Source organism: Tachypleus tridentatus, chromosome 3, assembly GCF_004210375.1.
Source record: "Tachypleus tridentatus isolate NWPU-2018 chromosome 3, ASM421037v1, whole genome shotgun sequence".
NCBI lineage: Eukaryota > Metazoa > Arthropoda > Merostomata > Xiphosura > Limulidae > Tachypleus > Tachypleus tridentatus.
In genome coordinates, this window is record NC_134827.1 from 110,026,556 (window position 1) to 110,051,658 (window position 25,103).

Here is a 25,103-nt window from a genome sequence, read left to right on the forward strand (position 1 = left end):
GTCCCATGTTATTTTCCACACTGGACTCCTTGAGATAATGACCACACAAACCAAAGACCGGTTTCGATGTTGTTAAAGAACGCATCAGTCCTCTAATACAGCTAAGCCTACTTTTGAATCATCTGATCATAGGGCGGACCACAGATCAGACTTTTAAAGGCCCAATATGGCACACATATTGGGAACAACTGATTTCTGATTTCGGTATATTACTGTAACTATTAGACCATGTCGACAGATGTCTCTGCACAACTAGTCAAAGTAATGTTTGATAATAAACCCTGACACATGTCACGCGCCAATGTCACGCCCTTTTGAAGTCCAGGGAGAAATAAAAATGACATGCACAAATATATGCATTTATACAATTCAATCAATCACGTGATAGGTCATATGATCAATTTTTGTCCAATTAGAGAAAAATTAGTTGATAGTATAACGTTACGCGAACGTTTCTCTTTCAGTACTTATTTTCTATGTTCATTAATATTTTTTTCATTAATGTTATTAACTTACAAGAGAAGTAAAAATGATTACATGACAAATAATAAAACAAGAACATTTAAGTAATTACCTTATTTCTATTTCATCGCCACAAGACCAATATATCTTCAGACAGGTCAAGATAGAAACGACCAAAACATTCAAGAGGCCCATGGTTTGTTGTCTTCGCTGGTTTTGCAAACATAACCAAATTAAAAACTGGTAAGTTTTAGAGAAAGAACATCTGGCGTAAGTCGTTGAATATTGATAGACATTATAACATATGTATAAAGCTAAAGAGAATAAAGTTGAGTTTATTGGATGGTCTATATAGCGTTACAACGTCTCTACTTTCTTTTCAGTTAACGTCTTTTTTTTCTTTTTCCTTAAAAATATTCGAAATGTATTATTATACTCGTCGTAAGATCTAATATGGCTCAGATAAGTCTTGAATATCATACGAAAACCGTCAAATCAATTTCAGTGAGTGATAAATTGTGGTAAATTTAAAATTTATTCTGTTCTCCAGTTTTCTTTCTAGTTGGCTCGGCTTAATCATCTTAAAATATATAACTCATCTTTATTGAAGCACACCTGACGAAGAGAAACCTAGTCATTGTAGGCGTAGCAATTTTATGATATATGCAAAGATGTTGTTGTTTTGAATTAAGCACAAAGCTACACCACGGGTATTGAAACCCGTTGTAACTCCGCAGACATACCGCTGAGCCACTGGGGGGGAAAAACGTAAAGAAAGAACCAATTATTTTAAAGACCACAAGTACGCACAAGTTTAGGCTTAATTATAAGTTGTTTATAGTTTAGAACACGTAAAAAAGTTGAAACACTTCTGTTTGATGGTCCTGTAAACATTGCATTTTAAGTTAAGGCTTAACAATGAGTCCTTTAAGATTCAGAACATGTAAATAAGTTGAGAAAAATATTCTGTTTGAGAAACTGTTAACATTACGTTTAAAGTCCAAACTTAACGATAAGCTGTTAATATTTAGGACATGTGAACAAAACACAATATACTTATGTTACGTGGTTTTGAAAACATTGTATTTAACGTTTAGGCTTAACACTAACCTGTTTACGATTCGGAACATGTAAAAAAAGGTGAAAAACGCTTCTGTTTCGTGGTCTTGTAAACATTGTGTTTCAAGTTTAGGCTTAACAATAAGCTGTTTACAATTAGAAAATGTGAAAATAGGTGAAAAACACTTCTGTTTCGTGGTCTTGTAAACATTGTTTCAAGTTTAGGCTTAACACTAAGCTGTTAACAATTAGAAAATGTGAAAAAATTAAATATACTTCTATTTTATGGTCCTTTAAAACATTATGTGTATATCTTCATTTCATATTTCCGATAAAATATAAGAATTTTAAGTAGATTTATCGTTAATCAAATATTATTTGGTTCTTAGGCCTAAAAACATATGTTGCGTAGCATAACTGGAATTAAGAAACAGATTAAAGAACAACGAGTGATATATTTTTAAGCTTCGTGTAATTTTTAACTTAGTGTTTTCTACAATATTCCACCATCATACCCTACCCATATGTTCCTCAACAGATCTACAAATATGCCTTCCAGTACCACTTTCCTAATAGATCTACAAATATGTCTTCCACTTTCCTAATCTTCCTATCTTATTTATTTTTGTCTGTTTGTTTCAAATTTTGATCACAGCTACTCAAGGGCTATCTGCGCTAGCCGTCCCTAATTTAGCAGTGTAAGACTAGAGGGAAAGCACCTAGTCATCATCACCTACCGCCAACTCTTGGGCTACTCTTTTATCAACGAAAAGTGGGATTGACTGTAAGATTATAACTCTTCCACGACTGAAAGAACGAGCATGCTTGGTGGGAAAGAGGGATTCGAACCCGCGACTATCAGATCATAATTCGAGCGCCTTAACGACCTGCCCATGCCGGTCCCTTCCTATCTTATCAAAGGTATTTTGAAATTTTAAACGTGTAGTTCGAAACCAGCCTCGTTTCCTTCACAAAATAATTCAAATGAAGCTCGAACTTTCTTTACTTTTTATACATAATTTGAGGATTCTTCGATTTCACATTCACTACTGTTCCTTCCGCTTTAAACTAGAGTGCTTATTCTGTCTTTCCAATCTTTTGTTTCACACTATAATTTCTTCACTCTTTTCTCTGATTTGTTGTTTATCCATCATCTTAACACTTCCATGTTCTATCTATCTTTTGAAATGTTAACACATTTTTCACTTTGACTCTCTCGTAATTATCAGTACCTTTCTCTCCAGCACAGATAAACAACAGTATGTCAAACCTTCCTAAACACCCCACAGAATAGCACAGATAAACAACAGTATGTCAAACCTTCCTAAACACCCCACAGAATAGCACAGATAAAGAACAGTATGTCACAACCTTCCTAAACACCCCACAGAATAGCACAGATAAACAACAGTATGTCACAACCTTCATATACAACCCACAGCATAGCACAGATAAACAACAGTATGTCACAACCTTCCTAAACACCCCACAGAATAGCACAGATAAACAACAGTATGTCACAACCTTCCTAAACACCCCACAGAATAGCACAGATAAACAACAGTATGTCACAACCTTCATATACAACCCACAGCATAGCACAGATAAACAACAGTATGTCACAACCTTCCTAAACACCCCACAGAATAGCACAGATAAACAACAGTATGTCACAACCTTCATATACAACCCACAGCATAGCACAGATAAACAACAGTATGTCACAACCTTCCTAAACACCCCACAGAATAGCACAGATAAACAACAGTATGTCACAACCTTCCTAAACACCCCACAGAATAGCACAGATAAACAACAGTATGTCACAACCTTCATATACAACCCACAGCATAGCACAGATAAACAACAGTATGTCACAACCTTCCTAAACACCCCACAGAATAGCACAGATAAACAACAGTATGTCACAACCTTCCTAAACACCCCACAGAATAGCACAGATAAACAACAGTATGTCACAACCTTCATATACAACCCACAGCATAGCACAGATAAACAACAGTGTGTCACGACCTTCATATAAACCCACAGCATAGCACAGATAAACAACAGTATGTCACAACCTTCCTAAACACCCCACAGAATAGCACAGATAAACAACAGTATGTCACAACCTTCCTAAACACCCCACAGAATAGCACAGATAAACAACAATATGTCACAACCTTCCTAAACAACCGGCAGCATATATTCTGATCCTTAATTTACCATTGTTCTGTCTTTGTAAAAAACAACAAATATATTAACATCCTCTTACGGTAAGTAAAGAGCCTTTTTATCCCTTGTCCCCTCTTTCATCACATAAATGATAAACTATATATCCCTCTTTCACTACATAAACAATATACTCTATCTCTCTGTTCACCATTGTTCCCTCTTTCACTACATAAACAATATACTCTATCTCTCTGTTCACCATTGTTCCCTCTTTCACAACATAAACAATATACTCTATCTCTCTGTTCACCATTGTTCCCTCTTTCACAACATAGACGACATACTCTATGTCTCTGTTCACCATTGTTCCCTCTTTCACAACATAAACGACATACTCTATGTCTCTGTTCACCATTGTTCCCTCTTTCACTTCATAAACAATATATTCTATCACTGTCTTCTCCATTGTTCCCTTTTCCACTACATAAACGACATACTCTATCTCTGTTCTCCATTGTTCCCTCTTTCACTATCTAAATACACTTACCTACGACTTTACCTCAGAGTGGATCCTGGATTTTCTACTCAGTTATTCCTAGTTGTAAAATGGGTCTCTTGTCTTCCTAGAAGTTTCGTAGGTTACGTTTTATCACCTAAAATATGTTGGGGAAAATAATACTCTTGATTTATTCATCAATCAATACATATATTAAAGAGAGACATTAACAGATCAGTTACGATGTTGGGAACCACCTACAAGAAAGCTGACAAATACTGAAAACATAAAACTCGCTAGTGGAACAAAAATTCAACAAGTCGATCATTTTAAGTGACATGCGCTTTGGAGGATTAACAGCTGGCACTGAATAAAGTGCCACTGTAGAAAATTGTAGAGACGTCGATATTTTTATATATGATAGCATAAGCTGTGTAACAAAGTAGCTTTTAAACATTAAATTTAACACTAACGACCAATAAATACACAATAACAATATACTCTATTGATGAACGGACTCCCCCTGAATCAATAAATAATACATCAGCCCGATCACTTGCTATTATGTGAGTGGCGATACATAGGTGTCATTATTGTAAACGAGCACGTGGTTTTTGTTAATAGGTGTATGCATATACAAACATTGACCGATTTGACTGAGTTTATTAATATTACATTTCTCACAAGTTGCCTCGCTATAAAATTGCTGTAATATTTATAAATAAATAATAAGAATTGTTACGATAAAAATATTCAACAGAGAATTTAACATATATTAGTTGATCTGATCCAGATCCTTCAAATTTAACATCTATTAGTTGATCTGATCCAGATCTCTCAAATTTAACATCTATCAGTTGATCTGATCCAGATGCCTCAAATTTAACATCTATTAGTTGATCTGATCCAGATCCCTCAAATCCGATGGCAATGAACGGACTAGTATTTCATTTCTTAGATGAGACTTCAACGGTTGTGAAACTAAGCCTAAAATCAGAGAGTTAAAAATACATGCAAATTGCATTTTTTTCATACTGGATTTACACAGTACTTACAAAATATGTATTGAAATTTCCTATCATCTCCAACTCTAAACGAGAGACTATCAAATAGTGCTTTCTAGCTGTTACATTGATTGTGTTGCAGAAAAAAACCCCAACCAAATACACTTGTTACTTCAGCCTAATTAGGTGGTCTCGCCATCTATGTACAGAAAAGAAAACCATTTGACAAATTAACTTTATTTTTTGTATCTTAGAACGACTGGTATGGGTATTAACACTTTTATTGATAAGGAGAGAACAACGTTTCGACCTTCCTAGGTCATCTTCAGGTTAATAAAGAGTTTGAAACTGGCCTTCGCCGGAGACATGTCTCAGAGACGAGAGCAGGGGCGTAGATTTTTTAAACCCGATGGGGGGTGGAATGATTTTTGTAACCACTTATGTGAACTGTTTAATTTACAAATTGGTAATCTCTGATTACGTGAACCTGAAAGCTGTAAACATGCAGTCACAGAGTTATCTTGTTACCACGATACTTCAAAGTTTCCATGTAGGTTTGTATAAGTGAGGTGTTGTAAACAGTTTTCAAAATGTTAATAGAATAAAGACAAATGTGTCACAAATTAACTGCCACATGAATTTATTCCTGCACACTGCACAGTATAAAAGATGGCCATTATACTTGACAAGGTTACTAATAACTTTCATTGCATGAATTACGTTTTCAAATATTAATAAAATTAGTAATTAGTAAGTTTATATCTGCTGAAAAACTGTTCATGTTATTTGATAAAAATAATTAAAATGTCTTTGCGAACTGTTGAAAATTACACATCAATACAATGTAGCACATAATTATTCATACTTTTCATTGAAGTAAGATTCATTTAGTCCTGTAGTCTACATGTTCCCAAACGTAGACCTCCTTTGTGATGATCTGTTTATGAATTCTTTCATAAGCTCTTCTATATTTATCTTATCGACCTCATCTTTGTGAGTGTGACAAACTGCCACATGGTTGAGGCAGCACTAAGACATAGTTGACCTTAACCACGTCTTCAACCGTCTAATGCAGAAAAGCTGCGTTCACATTCGCAGCTGGATACTGGACATACAAGCAAAACTTTCATGAGAAGAAACACTTCACTAAACATCTGCTGGCTTGTTTCATGCATTTTACAGTAAGCATCCTTCGCCCCTTTCAGACATACTGCTTTTGTTGTTCTTTTAGACATGGGCAGTTGAAACTCGAGTCGTTGTGCAGAGATTTCTTGAAGGAAGTTTATAACCGAGTTTACAATCTTGCCAGATGTGATCATGTTCTCAAGTGCCAGATATTGCCTCAAAGTCATTGTTATCTGCATTGAATCTAGTGGTCAGATGTTATATGACTATGTCCATAAATTAAAAATATTGGCTTCTGTAGTAATCTCTAGCTGTTCCAGAATGGTGTGTTGAGCCATCACCTGTTATCCTTCTGGGGGGTCTGCGAATGCATGGTAGTTCAATTGGCACCAGATCTAGGGAAGTTATTTTTTTCTCAGCTTCATCAAATATCTTGTTGTAATTTTCTTCTGTTGCAATACCCGCAACTGCTCAACTGTCATTGCAGATTCTTCAATCATGCCAGATACTGTCGTTGATATGGTTTGGAGTGCATGGTTTAGTTCCTCTAATGTAGCTATGGATGCTGAGCCATTAACAATCCTAAAACTGTCTTTCCTTTGTCAAATCTGTCCAACAGACCTCGTGTTTTCACTGTTACATCTGATTTTTCATTTGCTAATTCAGACAAAGAATCTACAATGCCCCTGTAGTGATCATTAGCACATATAATTGCAGATAGGCAGCACAACCAGCGTGTTGGACACAGTGGGCGGATGTATTTAACTGGACCATTGTGGCTGTCTGACGATCCAATATTTTCAAAGATTGTCTTGTATTTGCCCGACCCCCTGAAGCAAGACACCAAGTTCATGTACCCACTGGAAAGAATCTCGAACACATTCACAAGTTTCAACTGTATGTTGCATTATTAAATTAGCCTTGTGTGCTCTATGCAGTGAAAAAACAAAGCTGACGGTTGCTTCTCTTTTATTTTTGCCTGACATCCACTGTACGCACCACTCATGTTAGCGGCTCCATCATAAGTTTGTGCTCTTAATCCTGACAGTGGTAAATTGAGTCTAGTCAGTACATCAAGTACAGTCGAGGATATAGTTTCACCAGTTGTATTGGAAACACTGTACAAACCAAGAAATGTCTCATGGACGTCAAGGTTCTCATCTACGTATCGTACACATATTGCTTCCTGTTCGGCACCTGTAACATCTTGAGTGCCATCAACCATTAATGCAATTATTTTACTTTGCTGCACTTCGTGTGCTATGTTCCTCAGTATTTGATAGCTGAACATCTCCATTATTTCATTCTGAGCCTGGGGTGATGTGAATGTGGTTTTCTTTGACAAGTAGGCCGTCAACTCAGGATCTTCCTCTTCCAGGAGCTTCTTTAACTGCGGGGAAGTTCCCCTCTGTATCAGTATGTCCACGTAATGCTAAACCTTGACGCAGTAAGAAACGTAAACTTCTGAATATTTTAGCTAGACTTCTTTTGCATTCTTCCTGCTGCTTCTTGTTTTCCATCATGTAGCTGGACAGTCACTGGAGTTACACCAAGTGAACTTTCTGGAGATATGGCAAATCTGTGCTGAGAGGAGGATTGGTGTTCGTTGAATTTGTGTTTTGCCTTTTTACAGTTGCAAAAACCGGTGGATATGAAGGTATACTCCACTGGCCTCTCCAATTTCCCTGTAAAAAGGCCTCTATTTTCCGCCTTGGCACAATGAAAGCATATGACTTTCTGAGTCTGATTGTCGAAGTGCAGCCATGGGAACTCATCAAACCACTTGCCCTGGAAGTTGATATTCCTTTTCAGACTTATCCTCTGATAAACATGGTATTTCCTCTGTATAACAAGTTTCTATTCCTTTGCTTGAGGTTGTTGGATTATCTATTTCTGCATTGTCACTAGTAGTACCAGTAACTGGCTTGTAGAACTGTCTAATATCGGAAAGTTTCAGACGCTTGCTTGTCATAATTAGAATCTGTTTCCCAGATGACTCAACAAGCTAAAATACAGTCTTTATTGAAAAACTCTAACGTACAACGAACGAAGATAGAACAGAATGGAAGTTGGACTGAACTGTACAATGTATTTAAGTTGAACGCGCGAACCTCACAGTGACTACCGAGCCGACTGACCGGCTGGACATCGCTGGGACAATAATGTGTGCTAGTTACAACACAAGTAATTGCAAGTTTCTCTAAAAATACTTAAACAATCACAAATATATTATATTCCTGTTAAAACTCATCAAACACGTTGTGATATAATGTCTATAGCATTATAACGTCTATTAAATAAAAACACCTAAACAAAAACTAGCAATACAATTAGAGTAGAGGCTTCAGGCTGTTGAAGTCGCTCCTTTTGTGTTCTAATTATACAAGAAAATACAATATTTTTACTATCTATGATAAGAGAACATATTGTTCTTTTACCATAAAGCACCAGCACTTTATTAGAGGGTGGTGATAATCAGAAATTTCATGGACTAATGAGGGACACAAACACAGGTCTAATGAGCCCTGTTGTAAAATCGAGGCTCAAACTAAAGGGAGCGGAGGGGGGTGATGTAGGGCGCGTCTGGATCCAAGCGGCCCGAACCTGTCGGTAACTGTACACTAAACGTACACTATGGTCAGTGGCTTCGGCAGCCAAGGAGAGTAAGGCGTTCGACAATAAAACCGGCTAGACATGCATAAGAACAAATGGCGTAGGAAAACCGCAAAATATACACATAAGATTGATACAGCTACAAGTTACAAATGGCCTGCCAGATCTAGATCACAGGAGTTTACACTTGGGAGTAATATTTTCGAATTTCATGCTCTATTCAATCCGTTGTGATGAAAATTTTACTTAATTTTACACTATGTACAAGACGTAGGTAGATTCTGTGATAGTGCTTGCAAGCCTTGCATGTATATTTAGGCCTACTGACTGATACTTACGAACTAGATCGAAAAGCTTAGAAACATGTCTATATTAAATATGTACATTTCGGCTACTGAAAAAGCCTACATCTAGGCCTAATTATGTAATTCGATTGGTAACAACACGAGAATCACAAGAACAAACACACAATTTGTAGGCCTGTGATGCAATAAAACAATTCAACAGACCAAACTGTAGGGGGGGACGATTGTATGCACCATACCCCCCACCTAAAATGAAGGGGGATATATACCCCATCCCAAGTACTACGCCCCTAGACGAGAGTATAAACGGGTAGGGATTGTAGAAGGCGTTGCAGGTTGATGTTAAGTTATTAATTAATATAGGTATAAACGTGTTCCTTTATATTGGTTTAATTTTGGTTTTAGTTGTTGTATAAGTAGGGCTTCTTTGATTTTATGTTTGTTTATATTTGTTTCCCTACTGAGTGTTTTCTATGGTTATGCTGTGTTTATTTGATTTGCAGTGTTCGAAAACGTGTGAAGGTGACTTTTTATGTTCTTTGAATTTAATTTCCATTTTTCTACTTGTTTCTCCAATATAGAAGTTGTGGCAGTTATCACATTGTATTTTATAAATAATGTTGGTGTGGTGTTTGTCAGTGTAGTTTTTACATAGTATAGACTTTAGTTTTGTACCTGGTTTTTGAATAAATTTGGTGTTTACTGGAATGTTGTGTTATAAGTTTTTTTCCAAATGTTGGTTATTTTTTCACCGATATCAGGAACATATGGTGTACAGCAGTGTAAGGTTCTGTAGTTTGTTGTATCTTGGGATTTATTATTGTTTGTTTGTTCTTGGTCTAGGTGTGTGTGTATAATATTTTCCACTGTTTTTTGATGAAACTTACTGATGTTGATGAAGTATTGTTTTATTTTGTCCAATTCATCGTTAATTCTATCTGGTAAACATAGTTTTGTGGCTGTGTTTATTTGGTTTATTAATATGTTAAGTTTTTGTTTTGTTTCATGTGCTGAGTCCCAGGGAATGTATTATCCAGTATGGGTGATTTTTCTGTGGATTTCTGTTTTGAATTGTGTATCAGTTCTAGTGATCCCGAGGTTAAGAAATAATATTTTTTTAGTATTTTCCCTGTTCACGGGTGAACTTAATGTTGGGATGTATCGAGTTAATGTGATTGAAAAAACTAAGTGTGTTATCTGTACCAGTATTGTGGTGGGTGTAAGGCTGAACTGATCGCTTGTGATTCAATCTGTGTCATAAAATGTTGGTTAGAACTGGTGACACGGGATTCCCAATATTTAGGCCATTTATTTGTAGGTAGTTTTATGGTGGTGAATTCTATAATGGTTGCTGAGGATGTGTACCTAGAAATATTACATCTATCGAAATGAAAACCTGACTGGAAGACCTAGCTAGTGATCCAATTTACACAAACTGAAATACCAACAAAACAATAGAAAACAACAACCAAAAAGAAGACAACTTCAACAACAATTCCATCGACAACCAACAACCAGCTTTCCCGGTAGAACTGAAAACATCTATTTCTCCGAAACACCTCAAAACAGTGTCTTAAAAAACCTTTTAAAGGAATTTTCACACAAAACTATGAACATAATTTCACAGAAAACTGAAATACAACCTCATATGGAAAGATATTAATTCTATAAACAATCTAAAACAAGACAACAACATCAAAATTCTAAAAGTAGATAATGGCAGTTCTATAGTTATAATGAACACAAATGAATACATTCAAAAAATGAACATCTTATCAGATAGAAACAAATTTAAACTACTAAACACAAATCCAACAAAAACACATGAAAACCAGTTGAATAAAATATTATTACAAATGAGGTGGACATTTTCTAAATATGTTACATCAGCAGTCTCCATTTTAAAAGAATATACTAATTAATAACCTAACACCCAACTGCAGCGCCCCCTACAATTCCGTACTCGTTTATACTCTCGCCCCTAAGACACGTGTCCGGGAACGATCACATTCAAACTCTCTCTTTCTTAACCTGAAGATGACCTAGGAAGGTCGAAACGTTGTTCTCTCCTTACCAATAACAGTGTTAATACCCATACCAGCCGTTCTGAGATACATTTTTATTTCCAGTTAATTTCTTGTCATTAAGTTTTTGGGGATTTTTTATCTGCTGAACACCAAGGAAAAAATAATTGATTACGTTTGTCGTTTCGTTTTCATAAGTTAGGGTATTCTGAATTGTTGTTCGATAGAAATAACATATATACTAAACCATATACTTCAAACACCTCAATCTCAACTGTGACTACACAAACCAACTGTATAATAATATTTAAACTGTCATCATATTTACTGCGAGTCTAAAATCACATCATTAAAAGCTTGTTGTTAAGCGCAAAGCTGCAAAATGGATTATCTACAATGTAGGCCAGGTGGGTTAAGGTACTCGACTGGTAATGTGAGGGTCACACCAAACAAGCTCGCCCTTTCATCTTTGGGATCCATATAATGTTCGGTCAATCCTACTATTCGTTGGTAAAATAGTAGTCCAAGAGTTGGCGGTGGGTGGTGATGACTAGCTGCCTTCCCTCTAGTCTTACATTGCTAAATTAGGGACGGCTAGCAAAGATAGCCCTCGAGTAGTTTTGCGCGAAATTAAAAACAAAAAAAACTATACTGTTGTCGTAAGCCAAAGATTTATCAGTCACTCACTGTGGTGCATACGAAGGACAAATATTTTCTTTCGTCATAAAAAAACAACTCGCCACAATTTTGAACTAAATAATCTCTTACTAAGAATAATCTGACAGGACGTTAGCACGTGCATGTTCGAAAATGGATAATCGGAAATAAGGAAACACGTGAGAACCCAGACAGATAATGACGTCCATCCTGTGGATTATTTCCGTTACTCAAACGTTTCACATAAGCTCGCTTAGTCAGGAAAGTTATTTTGTTTATTAAACACTAGATTCATTAATATTACTTTTATTTAAAGTTTTAAAAAATTAAACCTATCTTAACACGCCTACGAAAAGACGTTTCTAGTCCTGATTTCTCCAAGCCCGTTCCCCTGGCTGTGGTTTCGCTAGATAGTAGATAGGGACAGTGGGAATCTCGTTAATCCATTCATTAATCGATTTAAATGGCAATTTCATTTAAATACAAAATTATTAGCCTAATATTAATAACCTTTCAAGTTGCTCTGGGGCCTAATAGGCCCCACTTTTCGTAGGAGTGTTAAAGTGTTACAATACTTCAAAATTTAAGGTTTCTTTTTCAACTTAATCTATAATCTAATATTACATCAAGATACTGGAAACATATTGAACAGAGAACAACCGATTTAATAATTGTTACACACTTGATAAATAATTACTAATTCAGTTCTCATAAATTAATTCCCGGTTCGTTTAGAATTATGAAATTTTGTTTTGTTGAAGAAACTATCACATTCAGGTTTCTTTACACTTAAACATAATAAATTATTATTATAAAACCAACTTCTTGTATGTTTGAAATCGTTATTTACGTTTTGATTAACAGACGTTCTTTTATCCATTAGTATTGAGCCACCTATAGAATTTTGTTTTCCCGTGAAGCTTAACTTATGAGATACCATTTTACTTTTAAGGTTTGTTTGATTTTGTTTTGAATTGCATGCAAATCTACACGAGGGCTATCTGCGCTAGCCGTCTTTAATTTTGCAGTGGAAGCCAAGAGGGAAGGCAGCTAGTCATCATCACCCACCCTCAACTCGTAGGCTACTCTTTTACCAACGAATAATGAGATTGACCGCCACATTGTAACACCTCCACGACAGAAAAAGGCGAGCATATTTGGTGTGACGGGGATTCGAACTCGCGACCCTCATATTATGAGTCGAATGCCTTAACCACCTGGCCATGCTAGACCAGGTTTGTTTAAAGTTAAATGCAAAGCAACACATTGGGTAATGTGTACCCACCATGAGTATCGAAACCCGGATTATAGCGTTATAAGTGTCCGCAGTCGTACTGCTGTGCCATTGGGGGTCAATATAAATGGATACATTAATGTATCTACAACAAATCATTGGAGTACTTCACAAGTTCAGTTTAGTTTATCATCTCTAACATTATTTAAAACAACTTATAACAGTCCTTCTTATACCACATGTATGTTTCACTATAAAACTCAAGTGATACCTGTCAAAAGATTTTAACATATCTAGAAATATGACAGGTGTTGTTTTATAAAGGAGCCGATTTCATCTGTTATTGTTGTAGTTGGTGAACTTTATCTGTTTACATTTTCAGTGAACTTTATCTGTTTACATTTTCAGGATATCCATCTGTTATTGTTGTAGTTGGTGAACTTTATCTGTTTACATTTTCAGTGAACTTTATCTGTTTACATTTTCAGGATATTCATCTGTTATTGCTGTAGTTGGTGAACTTTATCTGTTTACATTTTCAGGATATCCATCTGTTATTGTTGTAGTTGGTGAACTTTATCTGTTTACATTTTCAGGATATTCATCTGTTATTGTTGTAGTTGGTGTACTTTATCTGTTTACATTTTCAGGATATTCATCTGTTATTGTTGTAGTTGGTGAACTTTATCTGTTTACATTTTCAGTGAACTTTATCTGTTATTGTTGTAGTTGGTGAACTTTATCTGTTTACATTTTTAGGATATCCATCTGTTATTGTTGTAGTTGGTGAACTATCTGTTTACATTTTCAGGATATTCATCTGTTATTGTTGTAGTTGGTGAACTTTATCTGTTTACATTTTCAGGATATCCATCTGTTATTGTTGTAGTTGGTAAACTTTATCTGTTTACATTTTCAGGATATTCATCTGTTATTGCTGTAGTTGGTGAACTTTATCTGTTTACATTTTCAGGATATCCATCTGTTATTGTTGTAGTTGGTGAACTTCATCTGTTTACATTTTCAGTGAACTTTATCTGTTTACATTTTCAGGATATCCATCTGTTATTGTTGTAGTTGGTGAACTTTATCTGTTTACATTTTCAGGATATTCATCTGTTATTGTTGTAGTTGGTGAACTTTATCTGTTTACATTTTCAGGATATTCATCTGTTATTGTTGTAGTTGGTGAACTTTATCTGTTTACATTTTTAGGATATCCATCTGTTATTGTTGTAGTTGGTGAACTATCTGTTTACATTTTCAGGATATTCATTTGTTATTGTTGTAGTTGGTGAACTTTATCTGTTTACATTTTCAGGATATTCATCTGTTATTGCTGTAGTTGGTGAACTTTATCTGTTTACATTTTCAGGATATCCATCTGTTATTGTTGTAGTTGGTGAACTTTATCTGTTTACATTTTCAGGATATTCATCTGTTATTGCTGTAGTTGGTGAACTTTATCTGTTTACATTTTCAGGATATCCATCTGTTATTGTTGTAGTTGGTGTACTTTATCTGTTTACATTTTGAGGACATCCAAGATGGCAAAATGAGAAAACTTACTGAATCAATAAAAACGATTATTTAACAACATAATTTATCAGCTATGATATCTGATAACTATATAATTGTTCTGTATCACTTCCACGTGATATTCACATTATAAATAAACTTTGTTTTATTTTTCTAATATTATTGACCACTGCCTCCTGAACCAAAGGTCATTACAAAGACAGGTTTTTCTGGTACGAACTAGTTTGTAATATATTGTTTACTTTGATTATTTCCTCAATATCAAAGGCAGAAAACTGAATGTATGTAGAATGTAGTGTGTGTGTATGTGTAAGTTAAACAGTGCTGATTATACAGATGTGAGCCATTAGAGACCTTAACCTCTTCGTAATGTGCAGCCAATAATATATATATAAAGATTCCTCGAAATATAGGCTCTAGAAGCACCACTTATCTTACTTATGGGGCCATTATTTTGGGCATGAATCATCCTTTCAGTTTACGTAAGAAAAAGAAGTGTCTGACACTTATTATACATAAGTTGTTAATTGTACCGCCATTTGTTGAATAGATGTTTCAATATACCACATCAATTTATTTACTGTACTTCTACTACTAAATTACACTGATATTCCATTTCCATGTCTAAAATAATGTGTGGTTTTATTGTATTCAACTATAAGTTTGCGATTATAACGAATTCTGAATATATTATCTATTCTGTACGAACCTGTATCGCCATCTGTTGAATAAAACTTTCATAAAACACATCAAATTTTCATGCTGAAAATAATGTGTAGTTTTATCGCAATTAACTTCATTTTTGTGAATACAACATTTCAAAGTTTCATCCATTCCATATTTGGGTCTGGACGAGATTTTCCCTCACACTGCCGATTAATGGAATATGCAAGAAGCGGTCCTACATTCCTATTGAGTTATTTAAGATATACTGTGTTTCGTCACATACCAGCAGTTTTATTGCGTATATTTTACCTGTCCTCTGCCTATCGCGGACGTAAAATTGATTTTCATCGTTATAAGCCCTTCAATCTCACTACCGATACATTTGGATGTACTTAAGCAACAATGGTTATAGTTTAACCTGATTGGTGCAGAATAAACGCAAAACCGATTGTTATTGGTTGTTTCTCTGACGTCACAACTAGTCGTCATTTTTTCATTGGTGAAGGGCCAGGCGTGGCCTAGCGCGTAAGGCGTGCGACTCGTAATCCGTGGGTCGCGGGTTCGCGCCCGCGTCGCGCTAAACATGCTCGCCCTCCCAGCCGTGGGGGTGTATAATGTGACGGTCAATCCCACTATTCGTTGGTAAAAGAGTAGCCCAAGAGTTGGCGGTGGGTGGTGATGACTAGCTGCCTTCCCTCTAGTCTTACACTGCTAAATTAGGGACGGCTAGCACAGATAGCCCTCGAGTAGCTTTGTGCGAAATTCCAAAAAAACAAAACAAAACAAATTCATTGGTGAATTCTCAAAGCAACAGTAGGTTTTAGCACGACTACTGTTTCTGACGTCCAGTATCTGAACTGTGATGGTCGAGTTCCTTATTTCTGTTGATGTTTTAATGGAATATGCAATCACGAAGAGATATTTTTTTTCTACTTAATGAACGTTGAGAAAACTAAACCTTAAAAGACATATAACATTACATGGTATATAAACAATATTTCTCTATGTATCAAACGTGACGAAAACTTAAGCCTAATTATATATATCCTATGGACATAACTACTAATCCACTCAAGATTTCATCAATATATCTTGAGGTTACTGATGTCTGTAGTTTTTCGTTAAAATACTAACAACGATAATTAGTGATTAATACTGAATTATTTGTAAAACTTATTATATCTCCATTAAAATTAATTTCATAGAAATATAACAGAAGCACCAAACTGATCTTTGGATAAAGACAAGTTTATTTCATCATTTATAACATTATTTTAACGACTTGAGTTTCTTATTCAAACATGACTACATGATTTTCATTTTGTGAACATGTTCATACAATTTAGCTGCAACTGTCACAGTGTTGAAGGAAAAACACTGCAGTGAAGAATACATTTATTAATAAGTCAGTTCTAATTATTTCTGGTTTGGTTTGAATTTTGCACAAAGCTACACAAGGGCTATCTGTGCTAGCCTTCCCTAATTTTACAGTGTAAGACTAGAGAGAAGGCAGCTAGTCATCACCACCCACCGCCAACTCTTGGGCTACTCTTTTAACAATGAACAGTGGGAGTGACCGTCACATTATAACGCCCCCATGGCCGAAATGGTGAGCATGTTTAGTGTGATGAGGATTCAAACCCGTGACTCTCACATTATGAGTCAAGTACCTTAACCACCTGGCTATGCTGGGCCTAATTATTTTTGACTGAAACAGAGTTTCTGCTGATAACAATTATTTTCTTAAGAAACAAAGTATATTTGGTAGTTATGATATATTACTATTAAATGTAAGAGAATCTTATAAGACCAGGGTTTCTATTTTTGTATTGTAGAATATTTCCATTCTATTAAATGACTTGAAACAGAAGTACTTAAAACAGTCTCACAAGTTTTTATTTCTAACTGTAGGCACACAAGGAAATTTCTCAGTGGAACAAATTCTACTTACTAATTATAGGTTTTATTATGTTGTTAAACAGAGAGACGACGTTAAGATCCTCAAATAATCCCTCTAAAGAATTTTCTTCGTCACTTTCGTGCACCATAAACTCTCTCGAACTGAGAAAGAAATAATATACAACTTATAAATTATTCTGATAAATATTTACTATATACATTCAGTGTTAACAGACAACTGCTGGTTGTGTCGTACAACATAATAAAAACGTTTTCTTCCAGAAGTCGTGTTGTAAAAGGATTAGATAGATTCATTAAGGTAAATTGGAATAACACCATTATTTTGACAAGTAAAAACTCACTCAGTACATATATTTTTGATTTCTGACATAATTTTACCAACTCTGATCACTGGTTCTGGTATTATTTGAGCTATCAACTTGTTTATTGGCCGTACAGTTTTCTGAAATGTTAGGATTAATTTAACATATTTTATTGTTAAGAGACTTAACTAAATATCAAATTTATTAAAATTATTTTTTTTCTATGGTAGAAGATAAAATATATATATATATATATATATATATTGGCATTAAACATTATAGTCAGTGTGTAGGTTTAATTGGAATTATAAAGTTGTTACCAAAATATAAACACTTTAGCACTAATAAACAGATTAACCCTTAACTTCAACAGTTTATTATTTCAGAGTAGAAATAATTCTTTGTTTCATGGTAAGACATTCATTTATTTAAAACCTCTTGAATGTTACTGCTAGGCCTGATATTAATTGCCTGATTTATTTATACTGATAGATGTACACAGAACATATTTTACAAGTGTTGCTATTTAAATTTTATTAAATCTTTGGATTTTTCTGGAATGAAACACTAAGAACTCTCTTCTACAAATAAAACTACAGATGTTTTGTTTTTCAACTTTTAACATGTTTTGTACTGTAGTAGAGACATAGTAACAAATGTCTTAGGCTTAACCTTAAACACCCAGAGAACAATGACTGTACAAATGTTTTATTGTTTAAAGTTGTTTATCAAACTGTTTCAATGGTCAGAACATTTTAACAGACGTGATCTCACAAGGTCAACACAAACTAGGAATTTCACAATAAAAGACACACCAGATCACCAGTTGAATAGTGGAATTTGTTAATGAAATAAACATTGGGCTTATTAATTAATTATATTTAACTGGGACTGTGTTTGAAGGTTTGTTCACCATTTGTTAATGAAATAAACATTGAACTCATTAATTAATTATATTTAACTGGGACTGTGTTTGAAGGTTTGTTCACCATTTGTTAATGAAATAAACATTGAACTCAATAATTAATTATATTTAACTGGGACTGTGTTTGAAGGTTTGTTCACTATTTGTTAATGAAATAAACATTGAACTCATTAATTAATTATATTTAACTGGGACTGTGTTTGAAGGTTTGTTCACTATTTGTTAATGAAATAAACATTGAACTCATTAATTAATTATATTTAACTGGGACTGTGTTTGAAGGTTTGTTCACTATTTGTTAATGAAATAAACATTGAACTCATTAATTAATTATATTTAACTGGGACTGTGTTTGAAGGTTTGTTCACCATTTGTTAATGAAATAAACATTGAACTTATTAATTAATTATATTTAACTGGGACTGTGTTTGAAGGTTTGTTCACCATTTGTTAATGAAATAAACATTGAACTCATTAATTAATTATATTTAACTGGGACTGTGTTTGAAGGTTTGTTCACCATTTGTTAATGAAATAAACATTGAACTCATTAATTAATTATATTTAACTGGGACTGTGTTTGAAGGTTTGTTCACCATTTGTTAATGAAATAAACATTGAACTCATTAATTAATTATATTTAACTGGGACTGTGTTTGAAGGTTTGTTCACCATTTGTTAATGAAATAAACATTGAACTCATTAATTAATTATATTTAACTGGGACTGTGTTTGAAGGTTTGTTCACCATTTGTTAATGAAATAAACATTGAACTCATTAATTAATTATATTTAACTGGGACTGTGTTTGAAGGTTTGTTCACCATTTGTTAATGAAATAAACATTGAACTCATTAATTAATTATATTTAACTGGGACTGTGTTTGAAGGTTTGTTCACCATTTGTTAATGAAATAAACATTGAACTCATTAATTAATTATATTTAACTGGGACTGTGTTTGAAGGTTTGTTCACCATTTGTTAATGAAATAAACATTGAACTTATTAATTAATTATATTTAACTGGGAATGTGTTTGAAGGTTTGTTCACCATTTGTTAATGAAATAAACATTGAACTCATTAATTAATTATATTTTACTGGGACTGTGTTTGAAGGTTTGTTCACTATTTGTTAATGAAATAAACATTGAACTCATTAATTAATTATATTTAACTGGGACTGTGTTTGAAGGTTTGTTCACCATTTGTTAATGAAATAAACATTGAACTTATTAATTAATTATATTTAACTGGGACTGTGTTTGAAGGTTTGTTCACCATTTGTTAATGAAATAAACATTGAACTTATTAATTAATTATATTTAACTGGGACTGTGTTTGAAGGTTTGTTCACCATTTGTTAATGAAATAAACATTGAACTCATTAATTAATTATATTTAACTGGGACTATATTTGAAGGTTCGTTCACTAGTTAGGAATTTAAAGATTGTATGGTCTTCAAATTTATAGAATGTTTGTTACGTTAAACAACACATATACCAATTACAGTTCCTTCCATACATTAGGTCAGATGGTAAAACACAGGGTGGAAAGGAAAGTTTTCAAGCTGCATTACTTCATTAAGGTGTCCTGATTGGTCAGTATTTATTTTCTAACCAAAGAAAGTTACTGTTACTCTACTTTGGTTTGTCATTTATTTATAACTGTTAATTAATTAATTTGTTTAATAATACCTTTATACAAAGAATATATTTATATTATCAACAATGTAACCAGTAATAACAAGTTTTTGTTAGACCAGTATCTACTGTTTATCTGTTATTATGTTTATTAGGTATATTTAATCAGTTTTCTGTTGAATGTACTGTCTGTTAAATAAAGATCTGTTCAGATGGAGTTAGCTGTGGTTTTTCTAACTGGCAGCAACAGAGAACTCTAGTATTGCAAGACCACTGCATGGAGCTGTACAAGTATCACATGTATGTAAATGTAATTGTGTGTTTATTTTATTTACAATTGATGTGGATTACCCTATAACCAAGGGTTTTCATTCAAAGATAAACTAGGAGCTGTAATGAGGACATTAGTGAAAACTAGAACTCTGGAACAATCAATTCTTTGTTTGATTACACATATAGAACCTTCAGAAGTCAAAATTTATCTTTTTATATTACCCTGGATTCAACTTACCAATTACTCTGACAAAATGTGGATCAGTCTTACATGAATTACATAAACAAACGTATAATGATAGAACTTGGGTTTTGGTACACATGTAAGAACACAAAATAGTCTACTATATAAATCTCTATTTAAATAGAAACAAATACAATGTCAGTATTTATATTATTTGAACAATTAAAAAATTCATCATAATAAAAGAGAACCCAATTCTAATTAGTGGCTTATTTTTGTAGGTTGTGACAATAACTGACCGAGTTCAATTAATAATCACGGAAAGTCACGATGATAACATAATTTCTGGATAATGGAAAATTGATTACTTTACGCAACATTAATAACTTATCAACTGAAACAGTTAATCACTGTTAATAACTGTTAATCACTGTTACTACAGAAGATATTTTAAAAAACCAGTTTACTTGTCCTCTTGTACTTTAAGAAGTGTCTGTTATTACTACACATACCCAAGTGAATGCTCTGTTACTCTTTCGTAAAGAACGGTCAGCATTCGTTCCTTACAACTTTGTCCAGCTGAATCGACATCGACACGTACCGTTCTCAGTCGTGTTACGAATTCCTTTTGTGAAAAAGTGCAAGATGTAAGAAAACTGTACACAAGTACACAGACGTTATAACACAAGCATACTGATGAATGTGAACCAACATCTTTAAAACAGGCAAAACTTTTAAAGTCACCACAGCACGGCTGATCTTCCAAAATCAATCACTTCTTAAATGTAACATTGTTCATGTGCTCTTCAGAAACACAACGTTTAATATATTACAAACAATTTAACCAGAATTTCCAAAGACCCAACAACAAACACAATTTGTGTGTTTGGTTTTCATCAATAACCAGGATACAATTATAGAAAATGCTGTGAATTACCAGTGTATTTGGTAACATTTACAAAATATATATACACTTTTTCCACAAAAGACAAAAACAATGGATTAAACACACACCTTAACAAGTTTCTGTTTCCCCTGTAGTAGTAAGAAAATCCACCTTCTGTAGAAGATAATTACATTTAACAAACCGAGTTCACCAGCCCAATACTTTAATGTCTTTACATACTTGGTTTTAGATCTCATATGATCTAGAGACAGCAACGTTGTCCACGTTTCTTCTGAAATAATACAATAATATTATTCAATTTGTGTAAATAACTGCAGAATTTTAACAACAGTTTTCTAAACAATTAATTGACTCATGAAAACAACAGATAACTGACATTAAACTTTCATTATGGTTTAAGAACCTTAACCTGGGTTGATGAATATATTCATTATCAAACTGACAGCTTACGACACGTTTCACGCTAACATGTACCATACCATTAACAAATCAGTAGATACACATAAGTACATCAGAATAATTCCTTACCCGATTCTTGGGACAAAGTTACATCTTTCTCTTCTGAAACATAACAAAGTCCATTTTCTTGGAGCCACAGAACGAGATCCATTACCATTGGTGAACCCAGAAGGGTTAGGGCATAACTTCTTATATCAGCCAATAACCTTGTCTGTGTCTGTCTTGTGAAGAGGTTACAATCAACAGAGATATTAGGAACAACGTGTGGATATCCTTCTGGAAGTTCTAATGTAATAGTGAACTTTTTTCCATGTTTATTACTGGAGTGTTTATAGAGATTTTCGGAGTTCAGGTTGATTTTCAAGGATATCACACAAGTTGTCTCATCTGGAATTCATGGATACTATCAGAACCATTTCTTGTGTATTCAGAACAATACAGTTCATACTTATGGAAATTTTAACAATGTCACAATGAAAGTTTTCAAAAGCAAGTCTTCCTTCCATGTTACTGAAGAAACAAATAACCCCAAATAATAAAAAAAGCTCTTCCATACATAATTTAAACCATAAAGTACAGGCTGTGATAGATCAGGGCGTTTGTTAACAAAGGTAACTTTTTCATTTGGGTTTACTTATAATATTGTTTTCAATAAACAGGTGTTTCAGCTAAATGAACATATGGAATAATGTAAGTTATTCTGCTGTTTTGTAACTTATCCATTATGTAGTCTTATAACAATGACCATGAGGTCTATCTTTAAACATTTAACTATATTTTACAGTCTGACAGCTTAAACATGTGTGCTATGTACATATTTTAAAAGACAAGACAATCCAGTGAAAAACAAAATGATTTATTACACATAAAGTGTGTGCATGTATCCAAATGTCAAAGGTAGTCTTTCTTGATGACAAGAAACCCACTTGAAATAAAAAATGTACATCTTCAGGTTAAAAAAGATGACCTAGAAAAGTCAAAACATTGTTCTCTCCTTATCAATCAAGGTACAGTCTCTCTACTTCATAGGCTATTTGTAATGTTTACTCTTAGCTCACCCATACAAGTATTTCTATGTTAAAGATATTTGATAATTCAGTGTGGACAAAGCTTACACAATTGTATTGTTCAAGTCATCACAATACAAACCTTGGAATAAAATTTCAAGCTCCCCATCTCTGGAGTAAATTGCCTGCAAGGTGTCTATTTCTTCCCTTTGCATCATTAGGTTGCCATTATTTCTTTCACTTAGCACTTACGACAGAACAATAAAAATAATATTTGTTAACTTCTTGTCTACTTCATTACTTATTTATTTATAGACAGTTTTTAAGCCTTGTAAAACAATATGAAACATTGTGAAGATTGTCTGATCGAACATTGTAATTATCAGTAGTAAGGGAAATTCAAATTAAGTACAATACCTATATATAAAGCTTCCTTAATATTATTAGTCATAATTAATCAAATTATTGGTTTCAGGATCAAATAAAAATGACTACCACCAGTGGTTTCAGTTTTGCTTTAAAGTTACAAGTTGTGGAAACAATATTCACTTCAGGTTAGCCAGCATTGTAAATACAATGATATAAATTACAAATCTATAATTTGAACTACATTAAGCTAACGACTAACTTAAGGTTAGGCTCTTATATAACGGTTCTCACACCTTCATTGTCACCAATGTTATGGGGAAGTTGGTTAGGTCCAAATATACAGTAACAAGGAGGGTACAGAAATTATGATGGCATAAAAGTAGTACTAATCAATGGAATATTTTCATAAATATTTAAGCTGAGTTGCACATTCAAAGTCCAAACAAATGTTTTAGCTTATATTGGTCAAATACCCAAGGTATCTTAAATTTAATATTACGAACTCCAATACAACAAGTGTATTTTCACATTCAAAGTCAGAGCATGCCTAACCCTCCACCATACGGTTTTATTCATAAACGAAAAAGATATATATAAAATAAAATTAGCGTAAAACATGATATTCCATTCTATAACGAGAAATCTATTATATAATAAAAAGAATAAAGCAAGTAATAGCAAAGTGAAGAGAAATATTCAATGAAAGAAAAGGGAGATAAGTGTTAATGAATTAATTTAGAATTTTACTAATAAGTGTCTTACACAATTCATGTAATTTGTTTTATGGTTATAATGGCACGGCATGGCCAGATGGGTTAAGGCACTCGACTCATAATCTGAGGGTTGCGGGTTTGAATCCGCATCACACCAAACATGCTCGTCCTTACAGCCGTGGGGGCATTATAATGTGACGGTCAATCCTACTATTCGTTCGTAAAAGAGTATCCCAAGAGTTGGCAGTGGGTGACGATGACTAGTTGCCTTCCCTTTAGTTTTACGCTGCTAAATTAGGGACGGCTAGCACAGATATCCCTTGAGTAGCTTTGCGCAAAATTCGAAACAAACAAACAAAACTCCTCAAATTCCTCAGACTAACCGCTAACCCTTCATAACGGCGTCTTCTGTTGTAGGAATGCATAATTTAGCCAACATTTTGTGATGAATTATTATAAAATTTCTTTGATACGTAACCAGTCACAATATGTAGTATTTTTTATTTTTCATTGGAATAAAATTATTGTTGTTACTACAAAATGTGCTATTGTTAACACCACTATTTAGGACAAGAGACTAATTAAAAATAAATATAATATTTAATCATTTAAAAATACGTATTTATATGAATTACAATAAATTTCTTTCCGCAATTTTATTTTTTAAACACTTATTATATGCAAGAACTCTTCCTCTTAATGTCTTGCAAATAATAATAATTAGTGGAAGGCTATTAAGTGACACAGTTCTCACCAGTACTATAGGCCAACGACACATTAGTTTTGGTTTGAATTTCGCGCAAAGCTACACTGGACTATTTGTGCTAGCCGTCACTAAATAAGCACTGTAAGACTAGAGGGAAGGTAACTAGTCATCACTACCCACCGCCACCTCTTGAGCTACTCTTTTACCAACGAATAGTTGGATTGACCGTACAGCTGATAGGTAGCGAGCATGTTTAGTATGACGGGGATTCGAACACGCGACCCGCCTCTCATGAGTCGAGTCCCTTAACAACTTGGCCACGGCGGGTTTACG

General features: G+C 33.9%; 2 protein-coding genes across 5 annotated transcripts in view; both read right to left on the minus strand.

Moving 5' to 3' along the window:
• Positions 1-4,357, minus strand: part of LOC143245966 (gamma-aminobutyric acid receptor subunit rho-3-like) — a 31,809-nt gene extending 27,452 nt beyond the window's left edge. Inside the window, exons 1-2 of the mRNA XM_076492218.1 lie at positions 4,247-4,357; positions 575-672 (exon numbers count right to left, since the gene is read on the minus strand). Of these exons, the coding sequence (XP_076348333.1) occupies positions 575-657 (83 nt within the window). The 5' untranslated portion in view covers positions 658-672; positions 4,247-4,357. The remainder of the gene's footprint in view (positions 1-574; positions 673-4,246) is intronic.
• A 715-nt stretch (positions 4,358-5,072) lies between these two features.
• LOC143247742 (RWD domain-containing protein 3-like) lies at positions 5,073-23,931 on the minus strand. Of its 4 annotated transcripts, none has more exons than XM_076496166.1 (7): positions 23,855-23,931; positions 23,125-23,229; positions 22,045-22,362; positions 21,624-21,787; positions 21,122-21,234; positions 17,314-17,423; positions 5,073-5,182 (listed from the first exon to the last, which is right to left on the minus strand). In XM_076496166.1, exons 1-7 carry the CDS (start codon positions 23,925-23,927, stop codon positions 5,088-5,090), a joined length of 978 nt encoding a protein of 325 aa, XP_076352281.1. In that variant the 5' UTR covers positions 23,928-23,931; the 3' UTR covers positions 5,073-5,087. The 4 variants fall into 4 exon arrangements, with proteins under 4 accessions (XP_076352281.1, XP_076352283.1, XP_076352282.1 ...); XM_076496168.1 differs by having other exon boundaries at positions 23,645-23,928; XM_076496167.1 differs by lacking the exon at positions 23,855-23,931 and adding an exon at positions 23,400-23,628.
• Between the last annotated feature and the right edge of the window lie 1,172 nt (positions 23,932-25,103).

Bases quoted from the DNA above. Each gene is read 5' to 3' on its own strand.
- LOC143247742 (XM_076496166.1), bottom strand. From the start codon at position 23,927: ATGAATAAAACCGTATGGTGGAGGGTTAGGCATGCTCTGACTTTGAAT. The intron at 23,230-23,854 runs GTTCGTAATATT...TTCTGTCGTAAG, and splicing joins AATACACTTGTTGTATTGGA to TGCTAAGTGAAAGAAATAAT. The intron at 21,235-21,623 runs GTGTGTGTTTAA...TTTTCACAAAAG, and splicing joins GGAAACAGAAACTTGTTAAG to GAATTCGTAACACGACTGAG.